The sequence below is a fragment of the Lindgomyces ingoldianus genome (genome assembly GCF_010093535.1).
Source record: "Lindgomyces ingoldianus strain ATCC 200398 unplaced genomic scaffold BDR25scaffold_16, whole genome shotgun sequence".
NCBI lineage: Eukaryota > Fungi > Ascomycota > Dothideomycetes > Pleosporales > Lindgomycetaceae > Lindgomyces > Lindgomyces ingoldianus.
In genome coordinates this window covers 788,664-806,815 of record NW_022985177.1, presented here as the reverse complement: position 1 = coordinate 806,815, position 18,152 = coordinate 788,664, and the positions used below count along the sequence as shown (strand labels likewise).

Below are 18,152 nucleotides of genomic sequence, written 5' to 3'. Positions count from 1 at the left end.
CTGCAACACTTTAGTATAATTACGCTAGAGTTTTTTCTAAGCCTAGTTAGAAACAAAAGCGTTGCAACAACTCCTCTTTCTTACGCACTCTACACACACCTTAGAAGACAATAACAGCACGCATGTTAAGAAAGAGAAACAGCAAGGCCTACACAGCTACATCTTTATACAACAAAGGGGATTTAAATAATAGATAGTTTAAGAACAACAAGTCTAAGAATTATAATAATGCATTATTAAAAAAAGGTTTAGCAACAATAGATCAGCACTTATAAGTTATAACACTTCCCTAACACTTACAGCAGTGTGGACAAGGCGGCAAGGACGCTGCTAGGGAGGAAAGGCCGTGTGTTATAATCTATAAGTGGACTGTAAGCAAGTGCTAGGAAGCTACTAGCCTTTATAATAACTAGTAGTGGAACTTTTTCTTAGCAGCACAAGAAGAATTACGTGACCTCCTTAGACAAAACTAGACTAGAACGCTAGAAGTAGAACAGCCACTAGCAATGGCCCTGGAAGAATGTTGCGTACAGCAACATGCACGCAGTGCGCGCAAGACAGGCAACGCGCGCAGAACGCGCACTACGCGCAAACCCTATGTATATAGTTGTGATCTTGACTATTACTAGAAGGGTTGTAAGTAACGTTTAGTCTTACTCCCCTTACTAGACTAAGTAGTATAGTAGTTTCTAACAACACTATACTTCTAATATATCTTTACATATATACTCTCTTACTATCTTACCTTAAGATTGTTTCCCCTGCTCTTCTATACTAGCAGACAATGCAAACCACGTTAACCAACTCTCCCTACCCTATATAGTCCTCGGATTGGACTGTACACCCAAGCCGTCGCCTATTCTCCCTTCCGATTCCACGACACCTAGTGTCATATAACACCTGGCCACGCGTGCCAAGCAAATCCATATATTTGCTAAGCAGGTAACGTAACAATAGACAACCCTTCTCTGAGAACCAACCCGAGCGTCTTTGATTATTTATACTTTAGTAAAGGCTCCTCGAGCTATCAATCTTTAGTAGATTAATGATCTTAACAACGCAGCGCTGCTGCGAAGGACAATAGGCTTATGGGCGCTCTGACGGTCAGGGCAGGAAACATGTATAAACCACTACGAGATCTTGGATAAAGAAAGGATTAAGATAGATAGGTTATTTAACACCCCTTAATCAGCGTTTTACGCCGAATTGAGAGCCTTTTAAGGAGAGTTTTGGAGGAGGGCTGGTTTGCCGGGGGATCGTTTGGCCGGGGGAGGTGTGAGGGGTGCCCTGCACCCCGCATAGCATATAATCTCCTCTGTGGGTTACGTGATCGGCACTAGCTTGGCGCTAAGGCGCTACTCTGTTAGCGGCACTCTGTTTATATACACATTGTGCTTTCCTGTACCTCTACTCTCTAGCTTAGTATTTTCAGGTTATATCGCTCCTTTGGTGCAGCCCCTGAGTGATCCCGCACAAGATACAACCTTGTAAAGGCATTTAGTTATTGTCCTTCCTCGAGTCCGGCTCATTCGGGTACGGGGCCTCGTCCTTTCCGATCTCACGAACCGTAATCGCGGACGACCCGCTGCTCTGATAGCCCTCAGTAGCCATAATCATATAATTGTGGTTCCCTAGCTTCAAGCCATTCTTCACCCAAGCATCAAAATGGTTTCCCGTAGTGATATTGCCGCCAACCCGCTTCTGCGTGCGCACCGACCAAAACTGATAGAAGGTCGCGCGACCCACAATCGACGGCTGGTTAACCCGCTGCGTCTGATAGATATCATAAGTTCCGCCATCACTCTGGATAGTTCCGCGCTTCTGGGCCCCGCTGCTGGGGTTATACGTCCCATAGCTCTCAACGATATAGTACTCGATCAGCGGATCCTTGGTCCACCCATAGAGCGCCAGATACGAGTTCTGGTTGATGGCGCTCCAGGTGCCGTTGTAGGCGATGGACTTCGCACCGCCGGGGTTCCACCCCTTGCCCCCGACCCAGTTGCCGATGTTGCTCCACTGGCTGGTGTAGGAGCCGTTCTGCAGGTTCGTGTACGTCACGCTGCCACTGCTGTTGTCCGACCAGAAAGAGTAGAAGTAGTGGCTGTGGAACCCGTAGCCCTGCGCCGAGCCCTGTTGGCGCGTCTCGAGCTTGCTGCCCAGGTCGATGGATCGCCCGAAGAGCTGTTCGCTCAGCGGGATAGCGGATGTGATGGCCGCCACGGCGGCCGTGATGAGGAGGGAGTTGAACATCATGGTTTGAAATCTGAGTATGTATGTATAAGAAACGTGTGTGCTTTATAGAGAAAAAAAGTGTTTTCCTTTTTGCCCCCCTGAGGTTTTTCTCACGATCGAGAAAGGGAAGTGTTGCCTGTGTTTTATCTGCTTTTTAGCATCTTTTTGCCGCAACGATGTCAGGCTTAGATTACGGAATTCATTCATGGAATTTGCAATAGATGGAGCGTGGGTAATTGAATATTAAAATGCCAAGATGTTAGTAATTGAAATATAGGGTTATGGTATAAGCACCGTGTTTCTATTGATGGGGGTTTTGTCCATTAGGCCGATTGGCGCGGTAAACCCCCGGCATGGCTGGGGATACACCCGCGTTCTTGGATATACATGTGCTTTTACCGAGGTTTGCACCACTTCTACCAGCGGCTAAAGCCTTCTTCTTCAGTTTGTTGATCTTCTGACTTCTTTTCTCGGCCCCGGATCTTGGCATGGCGCATGAAATCGAGATAGAATTGTTGCCTATTATTTCACTAGTGTGTGGGGTAGGTAATTTCAGTGGAGGCTGCGCCAGTTAGTTCCCGCAGAGACGGTGTGTAGGCAAGTTGGGTATAATAGAATGTACTCAAATACACCCCTAGCAAACACAAACTAAGAGTACGGCGGACTGTTAGCTAGTGAAGGGAAAAAACTAATTACTAATTTAAAAATTCTTTACCTTATGTAAGGCCGAGATGGTGCTTACGTGCGACGAGTATATATACTATTCTGTACGCAATAATTGACGTTGGTTGATTATTCGCACCTTTTTGGTTGTATTGGCGTAGTGGTACAGAGCTCCGTCCTTACACCTTACACCTATACATCCCTAATTATAGCCTTTAGCTACTTATAACTTTATAATTATTTTATACACATTTATACATGTTAATTTTATAATGCCTAGTAAGCGTCTTCTAAATAGTTACATTGTACAAGTGCTTACTAGTATAGTAGCAACATAGGAGGACGTTCTAAGATTAACCTTAAACTATACTAACTCTATCTACTTAGGCTTTTTTAAAAAAGTGTTATATATGCATAGATAGCTACTTACCTTTTTAAAGAGTTTTAAGTTTATGTTACTTTTTATATAATTAAGTAACGTACTTCACGGGCGAGTTGCTCACACACCTGAGTCGCTTACTTTTGCTAAGACCCCACTAAACTACTCTTCCTACACTAATGCATTCCTAACAACACTACTTAGACACGCTAAAAGAACATTAGATATAGCTTACGCTTAAGGCTTTTAAATAAGACGCAACACTCTTAAAGCAACATGCTGCAGCTATGTACAGGGTCTTTTAAAAGACAACAAATAACTAACACGCTCGACAGCGGTTGGTGAAGCTGCTGCTTAACAAGGGCGCCAACGTCAACGCGCAGGGTGGAGAATACGGCAACGCACTCCAGGTAGCTTCAGAAGGAGGCCACGAGCAGGTGGTGAAGCTGCTGCTCGGCAAGGGCGCCTACATCAACGCGCAGGGTGGAAGATACGGCAACAAGCTTCTGATCGACAAGGGGGGCTGACGCCAGGGTACGGGCGCATTGATAACACAATTTTAAATATCATGTGTTTATTGTTCCCTGTTTCATAGATGGCCAGGGATTAGGATGGATATATATCTTGCAAAGTTGCTACATTAAAAGTTCGAGGATGTTCTACTAACTTCTACACTGAAGCACATGATCAATATTCCCCACTTCAGCCTCATTGAACTGACGAACTCCTCCGATGATGCTAGCAGGGAGGACGGCCGAACCGTTCTGACCAGGACCTTGCGCTGGAGGCGATGGCGTGTAGATCTAGCTGAAGGGAAGAGTAATATGCCGTATGCAGTTCTGGATAGAGTCTTTCCAGGCATAGCCATCATGATAGCTCTGCTAGTACTCCCCCCTCACGAGCATGAACGATCCAAACGCCTCATAACCCTCAGAGGTCAAACTGGAGCACGTCTCTACCGCCCTAGAGATTACAGTGCACATGTAAGGAGCCGTTGGTCGTTTGACCATACGACAGCTGTATCACCAAAGCATGGAGAGCCTTTCCACCTTCGTATGTGCTTGCAACAACGGCCTTCTGCCAGTGCTACTCGGCCCACCTGCTGAAGCGCAGGCTTCGATTTCCAGGGCTGTCGCACTCTATCTTATCGTACACCTCTCTTGTCTCGTTGTGTTTCCCTTTAATGAGCCGAGACTAGATCTCGGCTGCTGCTTGGTCTAGGAATCGGCGCTGGTGGGCTCGAGAAACATGAGAACGTGGTGGCTTGAGCGGGTCTTTCGTTCAGTTAGCTAAAGGACAGCGACGGGTCTCTTAGCTTGAGGGCGACGTGAGTGGCGTGTCTCTGTATGACGAAAGTGCGTATCGCTGTGCGTTGGACCGCATCTCGAAGCTGTACGATGGAAAGGCAATACATGCGAATATCTTGGGAATCCTTACGAGCTAACTGTTCCTAAAGGTCTTAAGGCCGGCTCTCATAACGCATCTGAAACACGCGTAAAGCGAATCGTCTAAGTATCGCTATCCTCTCAATCGACGTCCCTGTCATCGCCTACAATCGCTAGAACGAGAAGCAAAATGCAAATCCCAGCGCCACAGCAACCGCGTAGATGGGAACCGACCCAACAAAGGTTCGCTCCCCACCAGAAGTCCGCCCCGACGCTGCAGAGCTTGCCGAAGTTGTGCTCGCTGGTGCCTCCGTAGCCTTATGCACAAGCGCGACCATGGGCGTAAACGTAACAGCGACATATCGTGAAGCCTCTGCGCCTGAGAATGTCGTCTTCGTTGTTTCCGTGACGGGCTTTGTTGCGGTGATCGTGAGAAGGTCGGCCGAGATGGTGGTCCCGTAGACACTCAAGGTCGTACCGATGGAGCCAATATCATCATTTGGGACTAGACGCAGGCAGCCCTCGGTGGGTGTGAGGTTTGGAAGAGTAGAGTAGCACGTCCCTTCGCCTCCAGTCATTGAGCTGCCAGGTATATGGTTAGCCGCTGGACAGCGCCGAGCCTGGCGTTAGGCGGATGTGATACTCGAACTCACCTTGGACAGCACAGCACAGCTGTCTCACCGGGGTCGATAGCACCCATGAGGACGTTGAGGGGTGGATTAAAGAAAATCCCTTCCACGCGAGAAGGCACTGGGTGGGCCGGACTAAACACGCCAGAGGTGCTCAGCACACCGTCTTTAGCCTTTACGGCAACGCCGACTGTGTTCCAGCCTGCTGGACATATTACACCTGGTGAATAGTAGCCTATCTCATTATATGCCACGTCGGTAGCAACCCTCGCGCGGTGGGAATCGACTGTGTCGCCAGAAGGATAGCATTGGCCAAAAGTGCTCTTGGTAATGTCGCAGCCGATGCTATAAGCGAAGCTGTCTGGGGCTCCAGAAGGTGCAATTTGCAAAAAGTTGGACTCGGTAGCACACGATGGCGCCGCAACAAAAGCTGTTGTGAGCGGACCATAGTTGGTGATTTGGAACCCGAAAGCTGAGGTTGCTGTAGGCATAGTAACAGGTACGAGATACACGCCTCAGATCTTAGCTTCTCTCAGTATGGAGCCTCAAACCGTTGACTGGATTTGGAGGTTTTTACCAGATAAGATATGCCGGGGGAGTTGATTCGTTTGTCTTATAGGACGTGACTGCCCGACGCTCTGGTAGGGGGTAAACCAGCGTTACACCAGATGGTCCAAAACCGGGTCAGAAAGAGATTACACTCTGCGGGGTCAATCGCCGATATCCATGTCTCCTTGCCTGTTGTTCAGTTGCTCCTTAGTCAGTCGTCTTGTCTTTAATTTAGATCCCCGTCAGCTCTGCAGAGTGGCCTGTTCTGGGTTCGCATTCCATCCTCAATCTTGACCTCCCATGCTTAACACCCCGTCATCGGCGCCCAGAATAACACCCCATGAATCCCTATCTCTCTTGATGGCAAGTAATTCCTCATGCACTCCAGAAACTCTGCAGCCAATCCAGCTCCAGCGCGTCCGCCTCATTGACATACGCCTCTGCCCTAGGACTCGCCGCCCTCCACATGTCCATAAACCCTGTAAACCGGGCTGTTATGGGTAACAAAGACCTCAACGCCGCGGGACCAGAGAACAGACCAATAAGAAAATAGGAAGAAAAGAATGACAGCCATTCAAGGCTACAGTATGTAGCATCCTCAAAGAAATTGAAAAGAAAAGGCTTAAGGCTGGGCACTTTGCATTGTCTACCCTTTTTTTGAACCAACCCGAAGGTCGAGACCCTCCACTAGTCTAGCCCGAACCTTGCCGAGCCCCTTAGGATGCGGCTAGCCCTTGTCTGGGTGTTTCGCCGAATCCTAATTCAGTGGCCAACTAAACCCAGAGAGGCCAGCCTCTTACATAATTCGTGAGGCTAGCCGCTCAGAGTGTGGCTAACCGCGGGAACTCCGGCTAACGTTACCATTCTTCTTTCAGCCAATCGGTAGATTATTTCGCCGGTGGATTTTGAACTTGGAATTGAGGGTGCGCACTTAGCATCAGATGGGTGTAGATGTGAGGCGCTGAAATATTCACCGGAGCAACACGATCGTTACGTTGATGGAGGGCGTCGCAGTGCAAGGTTGTGCGGTTCGATAGATCCACGACGCTGATGCTACCAACTTGTGATGCGCTCTGGGTCGGCAGCACATCGTCAACCTCAATGCGTTGTCGCTCGAGGCTCGAGTTGTGCAACATGTCAGCATCGCAGTGTCGCTTGCGCAGGCAATCGGTTGGGCCCGAAGACGCTAGAGGGGAGTTCCGCAACCGGGCCTCTGCGCGATTGAGAGAAGATGTTAAGCCGGAGGACGACGGGCATGGTGGCATGGCCGAGGTTGATCGTAATGCATGGGGTAAGATCGTGGAGTTGCAGTGGCGGGCACGAACACGACAGCTAGTCGCAGGCACCAATCACTCTGGCAATGGAAGGCGACGAAAGCCGCAGCCAATGAGCATTAGCGCTTTGAGGTGTTAACTGATAAAATAAGCCAGTTTAAATTATAGACATATCTTCTCTTGTAAAAGAACTATCATTCACATACTCCAAAATTTGAAATGATATTAATGGCTGTTGTGCAGCAGGGGTGCAAACCTAAAATCGATCTATTGTAGATGTGAATGCGAACAATCCGACGGCATGACCAAAACCGTCGTATGTTAGCCGAGGGGGTTCTCGTGCAGACGGGGTTCTCGCTCACCCGAGCAAAATCAAGATGGCATACAAAATAACGTATATTACAGCGTTTACGCTGGTAGTTGCCATTCAATACACATATTTTGTAGAGTCTCAGCAGCAGCAGCCTTAGCAGCCTTTTTTAGCAGCGTTCTCTGCCTCCTTTGTGACTTTTTGGGCCTCCTCAGCCTCTAATCTGTGAATTGCCTCTCTACCACCACATCTTATCGAGGGGTTTTATTTGCTTGTGAATGGTTGTTGGCGCCTCGCCTCGCCTGTAATTTCTACTGCGAGGTGATAGATGAACCTAGGATATGTAAAATAGCGGTAGCACATTGTATGGACTTTAGCTGAAGTTGCGCGGATCTGATGAGACTTCATATCCAGGTCGATTTTAAGGTTCCTGTTTTGGTCCCTCGATCACGCTAACCAAATCCGGGCTTTCGCTTCGCTGACCCAAGGACGCTTTTCGACCCTTGCCACCGTTCCTGACTGCAAAGTAATTTTTAATGATCTGACTGGTCAGCAGACGGCTAAAGAAAGCTGGGTTCAATACTGGCCTTGAGCAACTCATACGCTGGTTTTGGCACACTTTGTTCCTTCGCACTACAATCTGTAGTGTATGACACTCAGGATCAAAATCACCATAGATAAACAGACGGCATGACCACAGGACCGGCTCTTCTGCAAATATGTTAACTACAGCATAGCGACGTCTGGATTTCGAATTTCGACCCCCGTTTTCGGAGTCTCGATTACGACCCCAGGTTTCCTAAACCCGTTCTCGGTTCTTAGTTCTCGGTTCTCGGTACCTGTTTCCGGGTTCCGGTTGTTATTCCCTGCTAAGTTAGCATCCAAATACTTGCTTAAAGCATGTAACGGGACGACATTAGCGCTGGCCTTGCTACTGCAGCGTCAGACTCTTTGCACCGAAACGGGCAACTGCTGACGATGATGCGCAAGTCTTGCTGAATCCAGGCTACTGGTTTACCGCATTCTACAAGATGTCTGTTACACCTATTATCCTGCGCTCATTCATGTCTTCGTCGATAGCAAACACTATGTCCTGCCTTAACCACGACTATCTATCGAAACGCAAGACCCTGGGCTTTCAAGGTGTCGCCCAAATGGGCACTCGACAGGATGGTTGGATCTTACTCCCATGAAGAAGAGATACCAAAGAGAACTTACGACGAACTTAAAGAATATGCACAGAAAAGGGAAATAGATTATGAAGTCGATCGGTTGAAAAGCAAAGAACGAGGCCTCATAAAAGAAGATGCGACTCCTATTCGAGAAAACATAAGACTGCGAAAAATTAAGATACTGCGAACTGATTGAGAGCACAGACGCGTGACACAACATCTAAGCAAGTGTGTGTTTCAGCCACCATGATGTTTGACAATAGGAATTGGGAGGTCACATGGACATAAAGTTCGTGTGGGGTTAGGGTTACAGTACACGGGGGTCTTGTGAGCTGAAAATCTGTATGGGGTATGAATCAGAAGGCCGTAAATTGGAAGGCCATACGAAGTGAAAGTTTGTGTGGGCCCTAATACGAGATTCAGTGAACATGAAACGTGCTTATCGTAAGGAAGATTAGTCCATATTCTCTGCCATTGCATAAGGAAGAGTCAGTAAGTAGAAAACATGCTTATCGTAAGGAACGTTAGCCCATATTCTCTGCTCGTGATTCGTGAATGAGGAAGACGGATACATGAGTCAGTAAACGGGAAACATGCTTACTGCATGGAACATTAGCCCGTTTTCTCTGCTCTTGCATGAGGAAGACGAACACAAAAGTCAGTAAACAGGAATCATGCTTATCGTAAGGAACATTAGCTCATATTCTCTACTCTTACAAAAGGAAGATGTAATCAGTGGTCGTGCAGACTGATGGTTTGTAGGTACTACAGCAATGTCGAAGAAAAGCGGAAAGATCTTTAACAGACGACCAAAAAGCCGAAACCAAGCTGAGCGTGCATTGTCTGTCTACGTTACTAATTACCCCGGACTCGGTCCTTTACAGATCCGGGGCAGCCGAAAAATAAATCAAGACGTCGCATCTGCGATAGTGCCACGGCGAAGAACAACACCAAGCAAAGTATTAGGCGCATGAGCTCGAAACTACTTCATCCGGGCGAACATGCAGCATAGAGTAACTAAGCTACAAAAAGGCAGCGGGTATTCGTTGTTTCCAGAGCAGTTAGTTAGAGTAGAGCCAGTGGGCGTGACTGTCAGCCAGCCATTTGTGCTCGATTTAATGAATCGGGGTTGGTTTCGTTCACTACCTAGTATTATATACCGGCAATTTCGATCCCCTGATTGGCTAGCGAACCTTTGCTAGTCAACCCGAAGCCGCCGCTCGAACTAACAGATGGAGCGTCCGAAGCGCGCGCGTACACTTCCTCGGGAACAAAAGAAGGCGCTGCTATTAAAGGCGACGGCCCCAAAAGCAGCTGCACTCTGTTTGTGCTCAGTTCCTATTTTTCAGTTTAAGGCTATCTCAGGGGTCGCAATAAGGAGCCTGGTGGGCGGTTTCGTCCCTCGGCCTATTATTTACCTAGTTTCGATTACCTGATTGGCCAGGGAACGAGGCCGCCGACAAAGCTGCTAAGGAACTCAAGGAAGGGCATGCCATAGACACACACCAACCCCTACGAACAGAGTACTCCGGCTCTACCAAGGGCTCAGCAAACGGCAGAGTGCGCTACTAGTTCAGTTTAGAACAGAGAAAATTGGCTTCCGGGACTTCCTCTTCCAACGAAAAGTACCAGGCATAACAGACACCAGGTGCGAATGCGGAGCGAGACGACAGACGGCCTCACATTCTCCTCCATCGTAGGAACCACAAGGACATCCGAAACAAGGAATGCGGCCGCCTACTTGGACGACACAACCTCCGGGCCATCGTGAACAACCGCAAGCTAGCCACCAAAGCTCTCAGGACTATAGAACAAGCGCAGATCCTTGGGCAAAGGGGGATCAGAGAAGAGTAGACGAAGCCGAGCACTGGGGCGAGATGAAGTGGGACGGAGCGTATCTATTAACAAAGATCCGACCCGTGTCGGCTGTTCGTCACGTCTGCCGGGCATAGCTGCGAAATCGCGGCTGAAACCGTTTGGAATCAATCAATCAATTAATCAATCAATCATTGCTTCTCGAATGACTTGTACCTTCTATGCGCGTCTAAGCCTCCGACCCTCTGATACCGACTCGATTTCCTCTCAAACCCAAGTCCCGACCGACCAATACAACGAAGCGAGACAGCCATGCCATTAGCGCTCTCGCTCAGGTCCATCAGCAGGAGGTGTTGGAGAAGCACCGAACGTTCCGCGTCGGCTCAGTCCTCTCGAGCCCTCTCTATTCCTTGTCGGGGTAGTGCTTGCGCAGTCGCATTTCCATCCTAATGTTAAATCGAGCAGGCAAACCCATCAGCAGCGAATAATTATTCAAGTATACGAACGGACATATCCTGGTTAATGAAAACAATGCGTCCGCCGGCGGGCAACACTCGCCTGTCCATGCGATTGAGAAGATGGAAGGAGGGTTTAGCAAGGCACTCCTCCTGCGAAAGGAGGATGGGAGCGAGATCATTGCCAAAATTCCATTCTCCATTGCCCGGCTACCGAAGTACACAACAGCCTCTGAAGTGGCTGTTCTCCAATACCGTAAGATCGCCAAGTCCATGAAATGCTATTGGACCCAAGACTGATATCGCTGATGGCAGTACATACACATACTCAAGTCCCGGTTCCTAAGGTCCTGGCCTAAAGTTCCGACCCATCAAACCCTATTAGCGCAGAATATATCATAATGGAAAAAGCTGCTGGGATACAACTATTCAAGACATGGGGAGCGATGAGCGAATACGATCAGTTCTGTCTCGTCAAGCAATTGACGAAATTAGAGGGCGAATTGGCAGCACTCCGCTTTCCCGCCAGCGGGAGTCTTTACCTCTGCGAGTCCATGGCAGACGACGACATATATGTCGCTTTAGACCCTGGTATGGAACCATCTGGGCAGTTCTGCATAGGTCCATCGTGCGAGCGAGGGTGGTATGCTCAGAGCAAGACGACATCTTCGCATTCTCCTTTCAACCGAGGACCATGTGAGTCAGATATGCGAATGTGATCTCCTTTGCTGACTCTATTCAACAGGGTCAAATTTATCCTCTTTCGGTATTGCGCTTGTAGAACGGGAAACTGCACGCATTGAACAAAATCCAACGAGTGCTACTCCTGATCCACCACGTGGATCCTTCAGTCAACAGATCGCCGTCCTAAAAATGGCCAATGATGTTATGTCTAGGCTAGACTCGCACACTCATCGATAGGGTCTCCCAGCCAGTCTTATAACACACTGACCTCCACATGGGCAGTATTTACGTCCCTAACGAAGACCCTACTCAGATCACCTCGCTTATCGATTGGCAGTCGATTGTAGTCTCACCTTTGTTTTTACAAGCCCGCTTCCCAGAGTTTTTGTCGGTTGACGAAGACTACGCTCTTGGCTCGGAGTTGCCTGGGCTACCGCAAAATTATAACCAGATGGACGCAGATGATAAGGAAATAGCTGAGTTTAAGCTTAGGGAAGCTAAGTTGGCTAAGGCATATGAATTATCCAGTGGGTCCTAGAACAAGCAGGCATACAAAGCCTTGTTTATACCATCATTCCTACGGGAGCTGTTCATTCGATGTGGAGAGGCCTCAGAAGGGGGTGTAATACCACTTCGGGCATGTATTATTCAACTCTCCGAGGTGTGGAATGATGTAGGTTTCACTGGCAAATGCCCGTTCAGCTTCAGCGAGGACGACATGCAAAAGCACGACCTACAGTTTGAGGAATATCGCGACCTTCATAGAGTCCAAGAAATCGCCAGAAAGCACCTCGACACTGATTCTGAGGGTTAGATTGCTCCTCGGCTTGATTTCGCTATGAAACAGCAGCAGAACGAGAAGTTGCTTCAAATGGTCATGCACAGATGTAATGAGTACAACAAATCAGTTAAGGGAACTTGTTGAAGTATCCATTGCAGTAGTACCCCGTGGCGCTCGGCATCTCTCTTTACAACTTGGTAATCCTCAGTCTGCAAAATGAACTCGTGAATGCAATCACTGTGTGCCTTAAGCAACTCGTATTCTGCCTGTGCCGTCTCTAACTTGGATTGCGCTGCTAACAGCTGTTCAGCTGTTGTAGAAGTGTCTGTGGGGGGATTTGGGAATGTCCCCATTTCGCCATTGCTGTCTCTGCCAAACGCACAACTGACTTCGTGGATTTCAAAGCCCTCTCAGCCCTCTCTTTTGACTCGATCTCTGAACGATAGCATCAAAGCCGCATATGGACTCCTCGTCTCCCCGGGCTTCAGCACCTTCGAGTCAACGAGCTTCTTCCAAGTATTGTCGTGCCGTTTCTGGTGACTCATGACGATGCCTGCATAGTAGTCATACCACCAGTACTTGTAGACAAGATATTCGATCTAGGTCGTCATCTTGTCCTGCCGGGCGGCATCTTTGTCCAGGAGGAATGGCCGCGTGAACCCATGCCTCGCTAGTCGTTCTTTCAGCGCCTCGGCATACTCCAGAAAGCCCTGCGGGTCTGTTGTTTGCCCCTTGCGCTTAATGAATAGTTGCCATGGCATGTATGATGTGCCGAGCCGTACATAATTTTCATATTCCTGATCCAGTCGCCATTCGTGTTCCCACCTCTCTTCAGAAGATCCCGAGTCTTACATCCAGGGAGAGTGGAAAAGCCTCATCTTATGTTCCTCGTACCAAAGGCTTCGCCAATAATCGTAGCCTCTTTACCCCCTTGTGAATCGCTGCAGACTCCGGAAATGTTCCCATCTGCACAATTGGGTTTCAAATACTCTCCATTCACCCTCGTTCGAGTATTTACTTTGCCAGAAGGGCAAAATTTCGCGGTGCTCTCCAGGATTCTCGACAATATCCTCAAGCCGAGTCAGCGGGTGTTAAGGCCGGCTGCCATCGTTAACAAGCATCTTGTAATATCCGCTTTTGCGTCGCAAATCTTCGTGACGTTGTTCCTCTAGATCGGGAGATTCTGATGCCGTTGTTGCAATGGAGGGCGATCGACGCGATTGCGTTGGGGTTATTTTTCATGGGCTCAACCTGGCTTTTTTTGCTCAATTGGCGTAAGAGTTCCTTCCGGAGAAGTTATATCTGTCTTCTATTTGGCGCGAACTCATCGAGTCGAGACTAACCTCTGTAGTAAGTTGTTGATGCACGCCTTTGTTGATTTAATGACTAACTTGCATATTGACGCATTGCAGCTATGTTTTCAACGGCACGTTCTCGACTGACCGCCGAGAGTACTCTTCCAAGCATTTGTGGGGAGCTGAACTAGAGTTATTATGTGATGTGGCCCTGGCTGGTATATTGTGGCGGGCGTACATAATGTTGTCTTTAAGAGGATAATAGTCTAAACCCATTTGAAATGCTTCTATCAAGACGCAAAAAAAAATTCTTTTCATTACAGAACGTCGGTCCGTGACATGTTTGTGCAATCGAACAAACGTAGATTAAGGAGATATATACTAATAATGCTATAAGCAGGATTAAGATCTAACGTTTACCCCACTGCATTCAGCTAATTTCCATCTTTGTCTGCCATAACCGCCGTTACCAGCGACCGTACAAGACACTTGGATATATCGCCATAACCAAAATTCCAAGAGATAAGAAGCCATTTTTCATTACCCACTCTATTATGCAAAGATTCTAGATCCTTCACCTAGCGGCATAGACGGATAGATGGTTGGGAAAGGTGCACAACAAGATCGTACAATTCGCACACTATGGGTAAATTGATTAGTGGACTTAAGCTGACGTTTTCTTCCATAGGAATGTCCTAGAAATGGAGGTGAACGATTCGTAAGACCATTAGCATTGCAACCACGTTATTCTCAGGAAATAGAATCTCAACCTAGCGACCATGGTATACCGCGATAGACAGGGCCTGTACGGCGTAGAATGCTACCAAAACAATAATAAGCCCTATTTTCTCGCCGATGATGAGAGTGATATCGTTTTACTCGTGATCGCTAATAGTTGGAGCACGATTAGGCTCATCGAGAGTGTTCATGGAGGCCATTTCAGAGTCGGCATCCCTTTCAGAGTTGGTGCTGCGCAGCTTCAAAAATCTAACCCCCATGGGGAAAACAGGTGAGGGTGGAAGAGAGGACAAGAAAGGCAATGTCAGACAGTAGTTAGAATGTAGGCGTTAGTATCTTAGCATCCCCAAATCGGGTAAAGCACGCTGTTGTACCGGGATAAAGTTTTGGAGAATGTTATGACACTCTACAGAACATTGAACAGGTACAGGCCATCTCTTTGACCTACTTCTAGAAGTAGAGAGAACAGAAGAAAGCGCAGTTTCTGTCTAGATTTGACACCAGCATTCAGCACCGCGCACTTAACTGAGAATGGGTATTGTATACCAAGGCGTAGTCAGTGCTTCCCTCATCCCCAGGATCCATTTTGGCCTCGAAAAATACAAATTCTTCTATTTAATTTAGAAAAGAATGCCAGGGAAATCCAAGCTTAGAGCAAACCACCTATATTTAGGCCTGAAAACCCAATCTGAACGAAACCTGATGTGCAGCTTTTGGAAGCACCAGAAGCATGAGGAACTGAGTTGATTGCTAAAGGAGTGAACCTAAAGGTCTGTATATGCAAATGAGTGGGCTATACAGCAAGTGGTTAAACAGCAGGTAAATCAGGTAACGTAACACAAGGTGGTAGAAGTACGTCATCATGTGACTAGAGATCGGAGATCTCTGTAACTGCAAACACTTGATTAAAGGCTTCCAAAATCTCCTTACTTTGTTAATTTCATCATCCAAATCCCGATATGAACTTTAGCCTTCAGAGCTGGCTAAATTTCGCGGCCTGTACGCCCATGTGCTTCTCTTAACACTCCAAGTTAGGAGAGGAAGTGCACCCATGAGCCCGGCCACCTTCTTCGAAACGTCCATCGCCTTCCCACATTCTGCAGAAGATGCGAGACATTTCACCAAAACTTTCTCATGCGTCATCTTGTGAAAGTGCCACCAGTTATGTTCCACCCATGTTTCCAGATGCTAATGCAAATAGGCCAGCTAACCTCTTCATGTTAAGATTTTGGAGTTTCAGAGGGATTCTACAATACTATTTAAACTTTGATAGTAGGAGTTCTGCTGGCTGGTGATGGATAGAAGTCCAGATCTCTGGCGAATGTCTGTAACGGATCCCAGAATAGTGGTATGCGTGTCTTATATTGTTGTGAGTTTTGAGACCATGTCGGATGAGATGATTTGCAAGAGTGGCGAACGGCCTTCTGGTGTCTATCCCGGCAAACTGCGGAATTTTCAAGAATTTTTCCTTCTGATATTGATCATGTTCTCTGGACAATCACATACACCAGCCCGATGGCCGCTGCTCGCAGAGCGGAAATGGACTCCCCAAGACTTCTGGTAGCTAGGGGTGGCTCAAGGCCTTTCTAGCCCTGCTTATTTCTCCGTCTTTATTTACTTCAAGGTTATTAACAGACCCTTTCCCAGTCTTACGAAAGTATCATGGTCCCGAAAAGTTCACGCAAGTAAAGACTGGCCTCATATCTGGCGTTAAATTCGTAATGCCTTATGCGGCAAAGTCTACTCATACTCATCCAATAAGTGCCGAACAATATGGACAGTTTAATATTTATTCAGGGTAATATCCAGGTTGGCGAGCGAGGACCAAGTCGATTTTGGCAGTTCAGAGTATCAGTGGTGCGCGGTGCGAGGAATGCTCAGCATTGCGTATGAGTCGTCCTCGAGAAGATCCACAGACGTTGCGTCATGATCTTGCCAACGAGCGCCAAACATGGGTTGCCAAATATTTCTGGCATTCTGGAGGGCTTTTGTGATGACCTTCATCTCCAGCCCCTCTTCACCCAGAACAAGAGTCAGGAGATGCCATAGCTGCTGTTGAATTCTTAACACCAAGCACGAGTAGTGCCCAACGCGCGCCCTTAAGCCTAGGTAAAATATTCGGCTGCTTAACTCGACGTAAAGGAACGACATACAAATTGTGATGCAGAGAGGATACAGTCACACAGTGTCGTATTTTAAGGGCTGATGATGGTGAGAAGCTGAGGGCTGAAGCTCGCTAAACCTAGTTAGGAATAGTACACTCCTTTTCAAACCTCGTTTAAACTCCTCAACCATTTCTGCCTTGTGCTACCAGGTCTCAGCCTCCTCTCGCAAGCGAATGCGAGCTGTATCTTCAATATCGGCAAACAGCGAAAACCTCGATTGGCAAGTCGTTTTTATGACTCGTTACAACGGTTGGAATACGCCTCTACGGCGCATCCGTGTAGCGGTGCGGCATGGTGGTAAGCAAGGGCGGAGGACATACAAGTATCCATCCGAGCCCAGTTTTGCTTCTCGCATCATTGTTCATCCATATCGCTTGCGACCAGTTGTATCCCTGCCTCTATTTCGTTGCTTGATGTATCCCGATGTCACTTATTAAAGATCATTTTCGACGACTTTTTAGGGCTGGTAAAACTGCCCACCTGACCCGCAACGGGAACGAAAAACAGCCGCTGGTCGGATGGTCCTACCAAAATACGTCGTCCGAGCCAAGTCTTTGCGGAAATGAAAGTCTATGGGAGAAAGAAACTCTTTGCGAGAAATATCCAGTACCACCACAACCAAAGCAGGGCACCTCCGATATCACCCTAGCGATCAAGTCAACGCTTGAAGAACCAAAACGTTGCTCCCATAAGCTTCTCGTGTCGTGTAGCCTTTCAGCGACTACAATATGCTGTGCTTGTGCAGACAAGCGACCTAAAGCGAAGCAGTACCCAATCTACATCGATGGGGTTGGTCAGACCATGCGCGGGACACGATGGCAGGGATACTGTCCGGGGTGTAGAGGTAGATCTACGATGGGAAATTACGGCACTCTGGGCAATGCTAACATGGTTACAGCACATTGGGGGAGGGAAAATGACTTAGGTAATCATTTGGCAGGTCCGTTTGACTTTCCACTCACAAAGATTCTGAATATGGGTGTGGAGATCGATGGTGTTCGTTATACCATTGAATTCGTCCCATCCACAACTCTGACAGTTGGAGTGATCAGGGCTGAAATGGCTGATCGATTACGTTGTCACCCGTCTGACTTTGCGCTCGAGGCCGATGGAATCCAACTGACAGATGACTCGACTGAATGTGGCGTTGGGACCACTCTTCACATGGTTAAATTCAGTCTCCATGTGCCACCCGTTAATCTCGACGACGATGACTACGATTTCCTTAAAGACTTGAAAGAATTTGAATTTGAATCGGGGACTTCCAACAACTTGCCTTCCATCGACAATGGTAAGGCTGGCACAACTTCTCCAGCTTCCCCAGCGCAAACGAATCCCCGAGATAAGGGCCGGTTCGAACGTGGATTTGTCCCCTCGATGTGATGGAAATTAGCTACGGAAATGTTAGCTCACGCAAATCCCAGAACCGCGGATACTTTACAGTTCAACTAGCAAATAGTCAGCATATTGAAGATTTTATTCTCAATTACTCTGCAGTTTGCGATGATACTCCTCATTGCGTTGGATTGCACACTGTGGAAGGTTATGGTGATCTCGGGGTTAGCAAGGAATTACATCCGATGGAACTCCTTGAAGCGCCAAACACTCAGCCACCGCAAACGATTT

The 18,152-nt window shown here is 47.8% G+C and overlaps 6 protein-coding genes across 6 annotated transcripts; 4 read left to right on the top strand and 2 right to left on the bottom strand.

Annotated features, from left to right (window-relative positions):
- Positions 1 to 1,400: 1,400 nt before the first annotated feature.
- Positions 1,401 to 2,253, bottom strand: BDR25DRAFT_369267 (uncharacterized protein; the record flags this gene model as incomplete). The annotated part of the gene is made up of 1 exon (XM_033697094.1): positions 1,401 to 2,253. One exon carries the CDS (start codon positions 2,251 to 2,253, stop codon positions 1,498 to 1,500), a length of 756 nt encoding a protein of 251 aa, XP_033547620.1. The 3' UTR covers positions 1,401 to 1,497.
- Positions 2,254 to 3,606: 1,353 nt separating this feature from the next.
- BDR25DRAFT_369265 (uncharacterized protein) lies at positions 3,607 to 3,829 on the top strand (the record flags this gene model as incomplete). The annotated part of the gene is made up of 1 exon (XM_033697093.1): positions 3,607 to 3,829. A coding segment is annotated over one exon (195 nt), but the record flags the coding sequence as incomplete, so codon positions are not given.
- Positions 3,830 to 3,913: 84 nt separating this feature from the next.
- Positions 3,914 to 4,647, top strand: BDR25DRAFT_32412 (uncharacterized protein). The gene has a single exon (XM_033692143.1). The coding sequence runs from the start codon at positions 3,958 to 3,960 to the stop codon at positions 4,378 to 4,380; it is 423 nt and encodes a 140-aa protein (XP_033547618.1). The 5' UTR covers positions 3,914 to 3,957; the 3' UTR covers positions 4,381 to 4,647.
- A 185-nt stretch (positions 4,648 to 4,832) lies between these two features.
- On the bottom strand, positions 4,833 to 5,779 carry BDR25DRAFT_314450 (uncharacterized protein; the record flags this gene model as incomplete). The annotated part of the gene is made up of 2 exons (XM_033691450.1): positions 4,833 to 5,241; positions 5,313 to 5,779. The coding sequence occupies 2 exons, from the start codon at positions 5,777 to 5,779 to the stop codon at positions 4,833 to 4,835; spliced, it is 876 nt and encodes a 291-aa protein (XP_033547617.1).
- Positions 5,780 to 9,941: 4,162 nt separating this feature from the next.
- On the top strand, positions 9,942 to 12,361 carry BDR25DRAFT_334347 (uncharacterized protein; the record flags this gene model as incomplete). The annotated part of the gene is made up of 6 exons (XM_033692922.1): positions 9,942 to 10,521; positions 10,906 to 11,119; positions 11,254 to 11,559; positions 11,609 to 11,753; positions 11,830 to 12,074; positions 12,105 to 12,361. The coding sequence occupies exons 1-6, from the start codon at positions 10,321 to 10,323 to the stop codon at positions 12,359 to 12,361; spliced, it is 1,368 nt and encodes a 455-aa protein (XP_033547616.1). The 5' UTR covers positions 9,942 to 10,320.
- A 4,495-nt stretch (positions 12,362 to 16,856) lies between these two features.
- BDR25DRAFT_303764 (uncharacterized protein) lies at positions 16,857 to 17,752 on the top strand. The gene is made up of 3 exons (XM_033690072.1): positions 16,857 to 17,370; positions 17,425 to 17,466; positions 17,579 to 17,752. Exons 1-3 carry the CDS (start codon positions 16,950 to 16,952, stop codon positions 17,647 to 17,649), a joined length of 534 nt encoding a protein of 177 aa, XP_033547615.1. The 5' UTR covers positions 16,857 to 16,949; the 3' UTR covers positions 17,650 to 17,752.
- Positions 17,753 to 18,152: the final 400 nt, after the last annotated feature.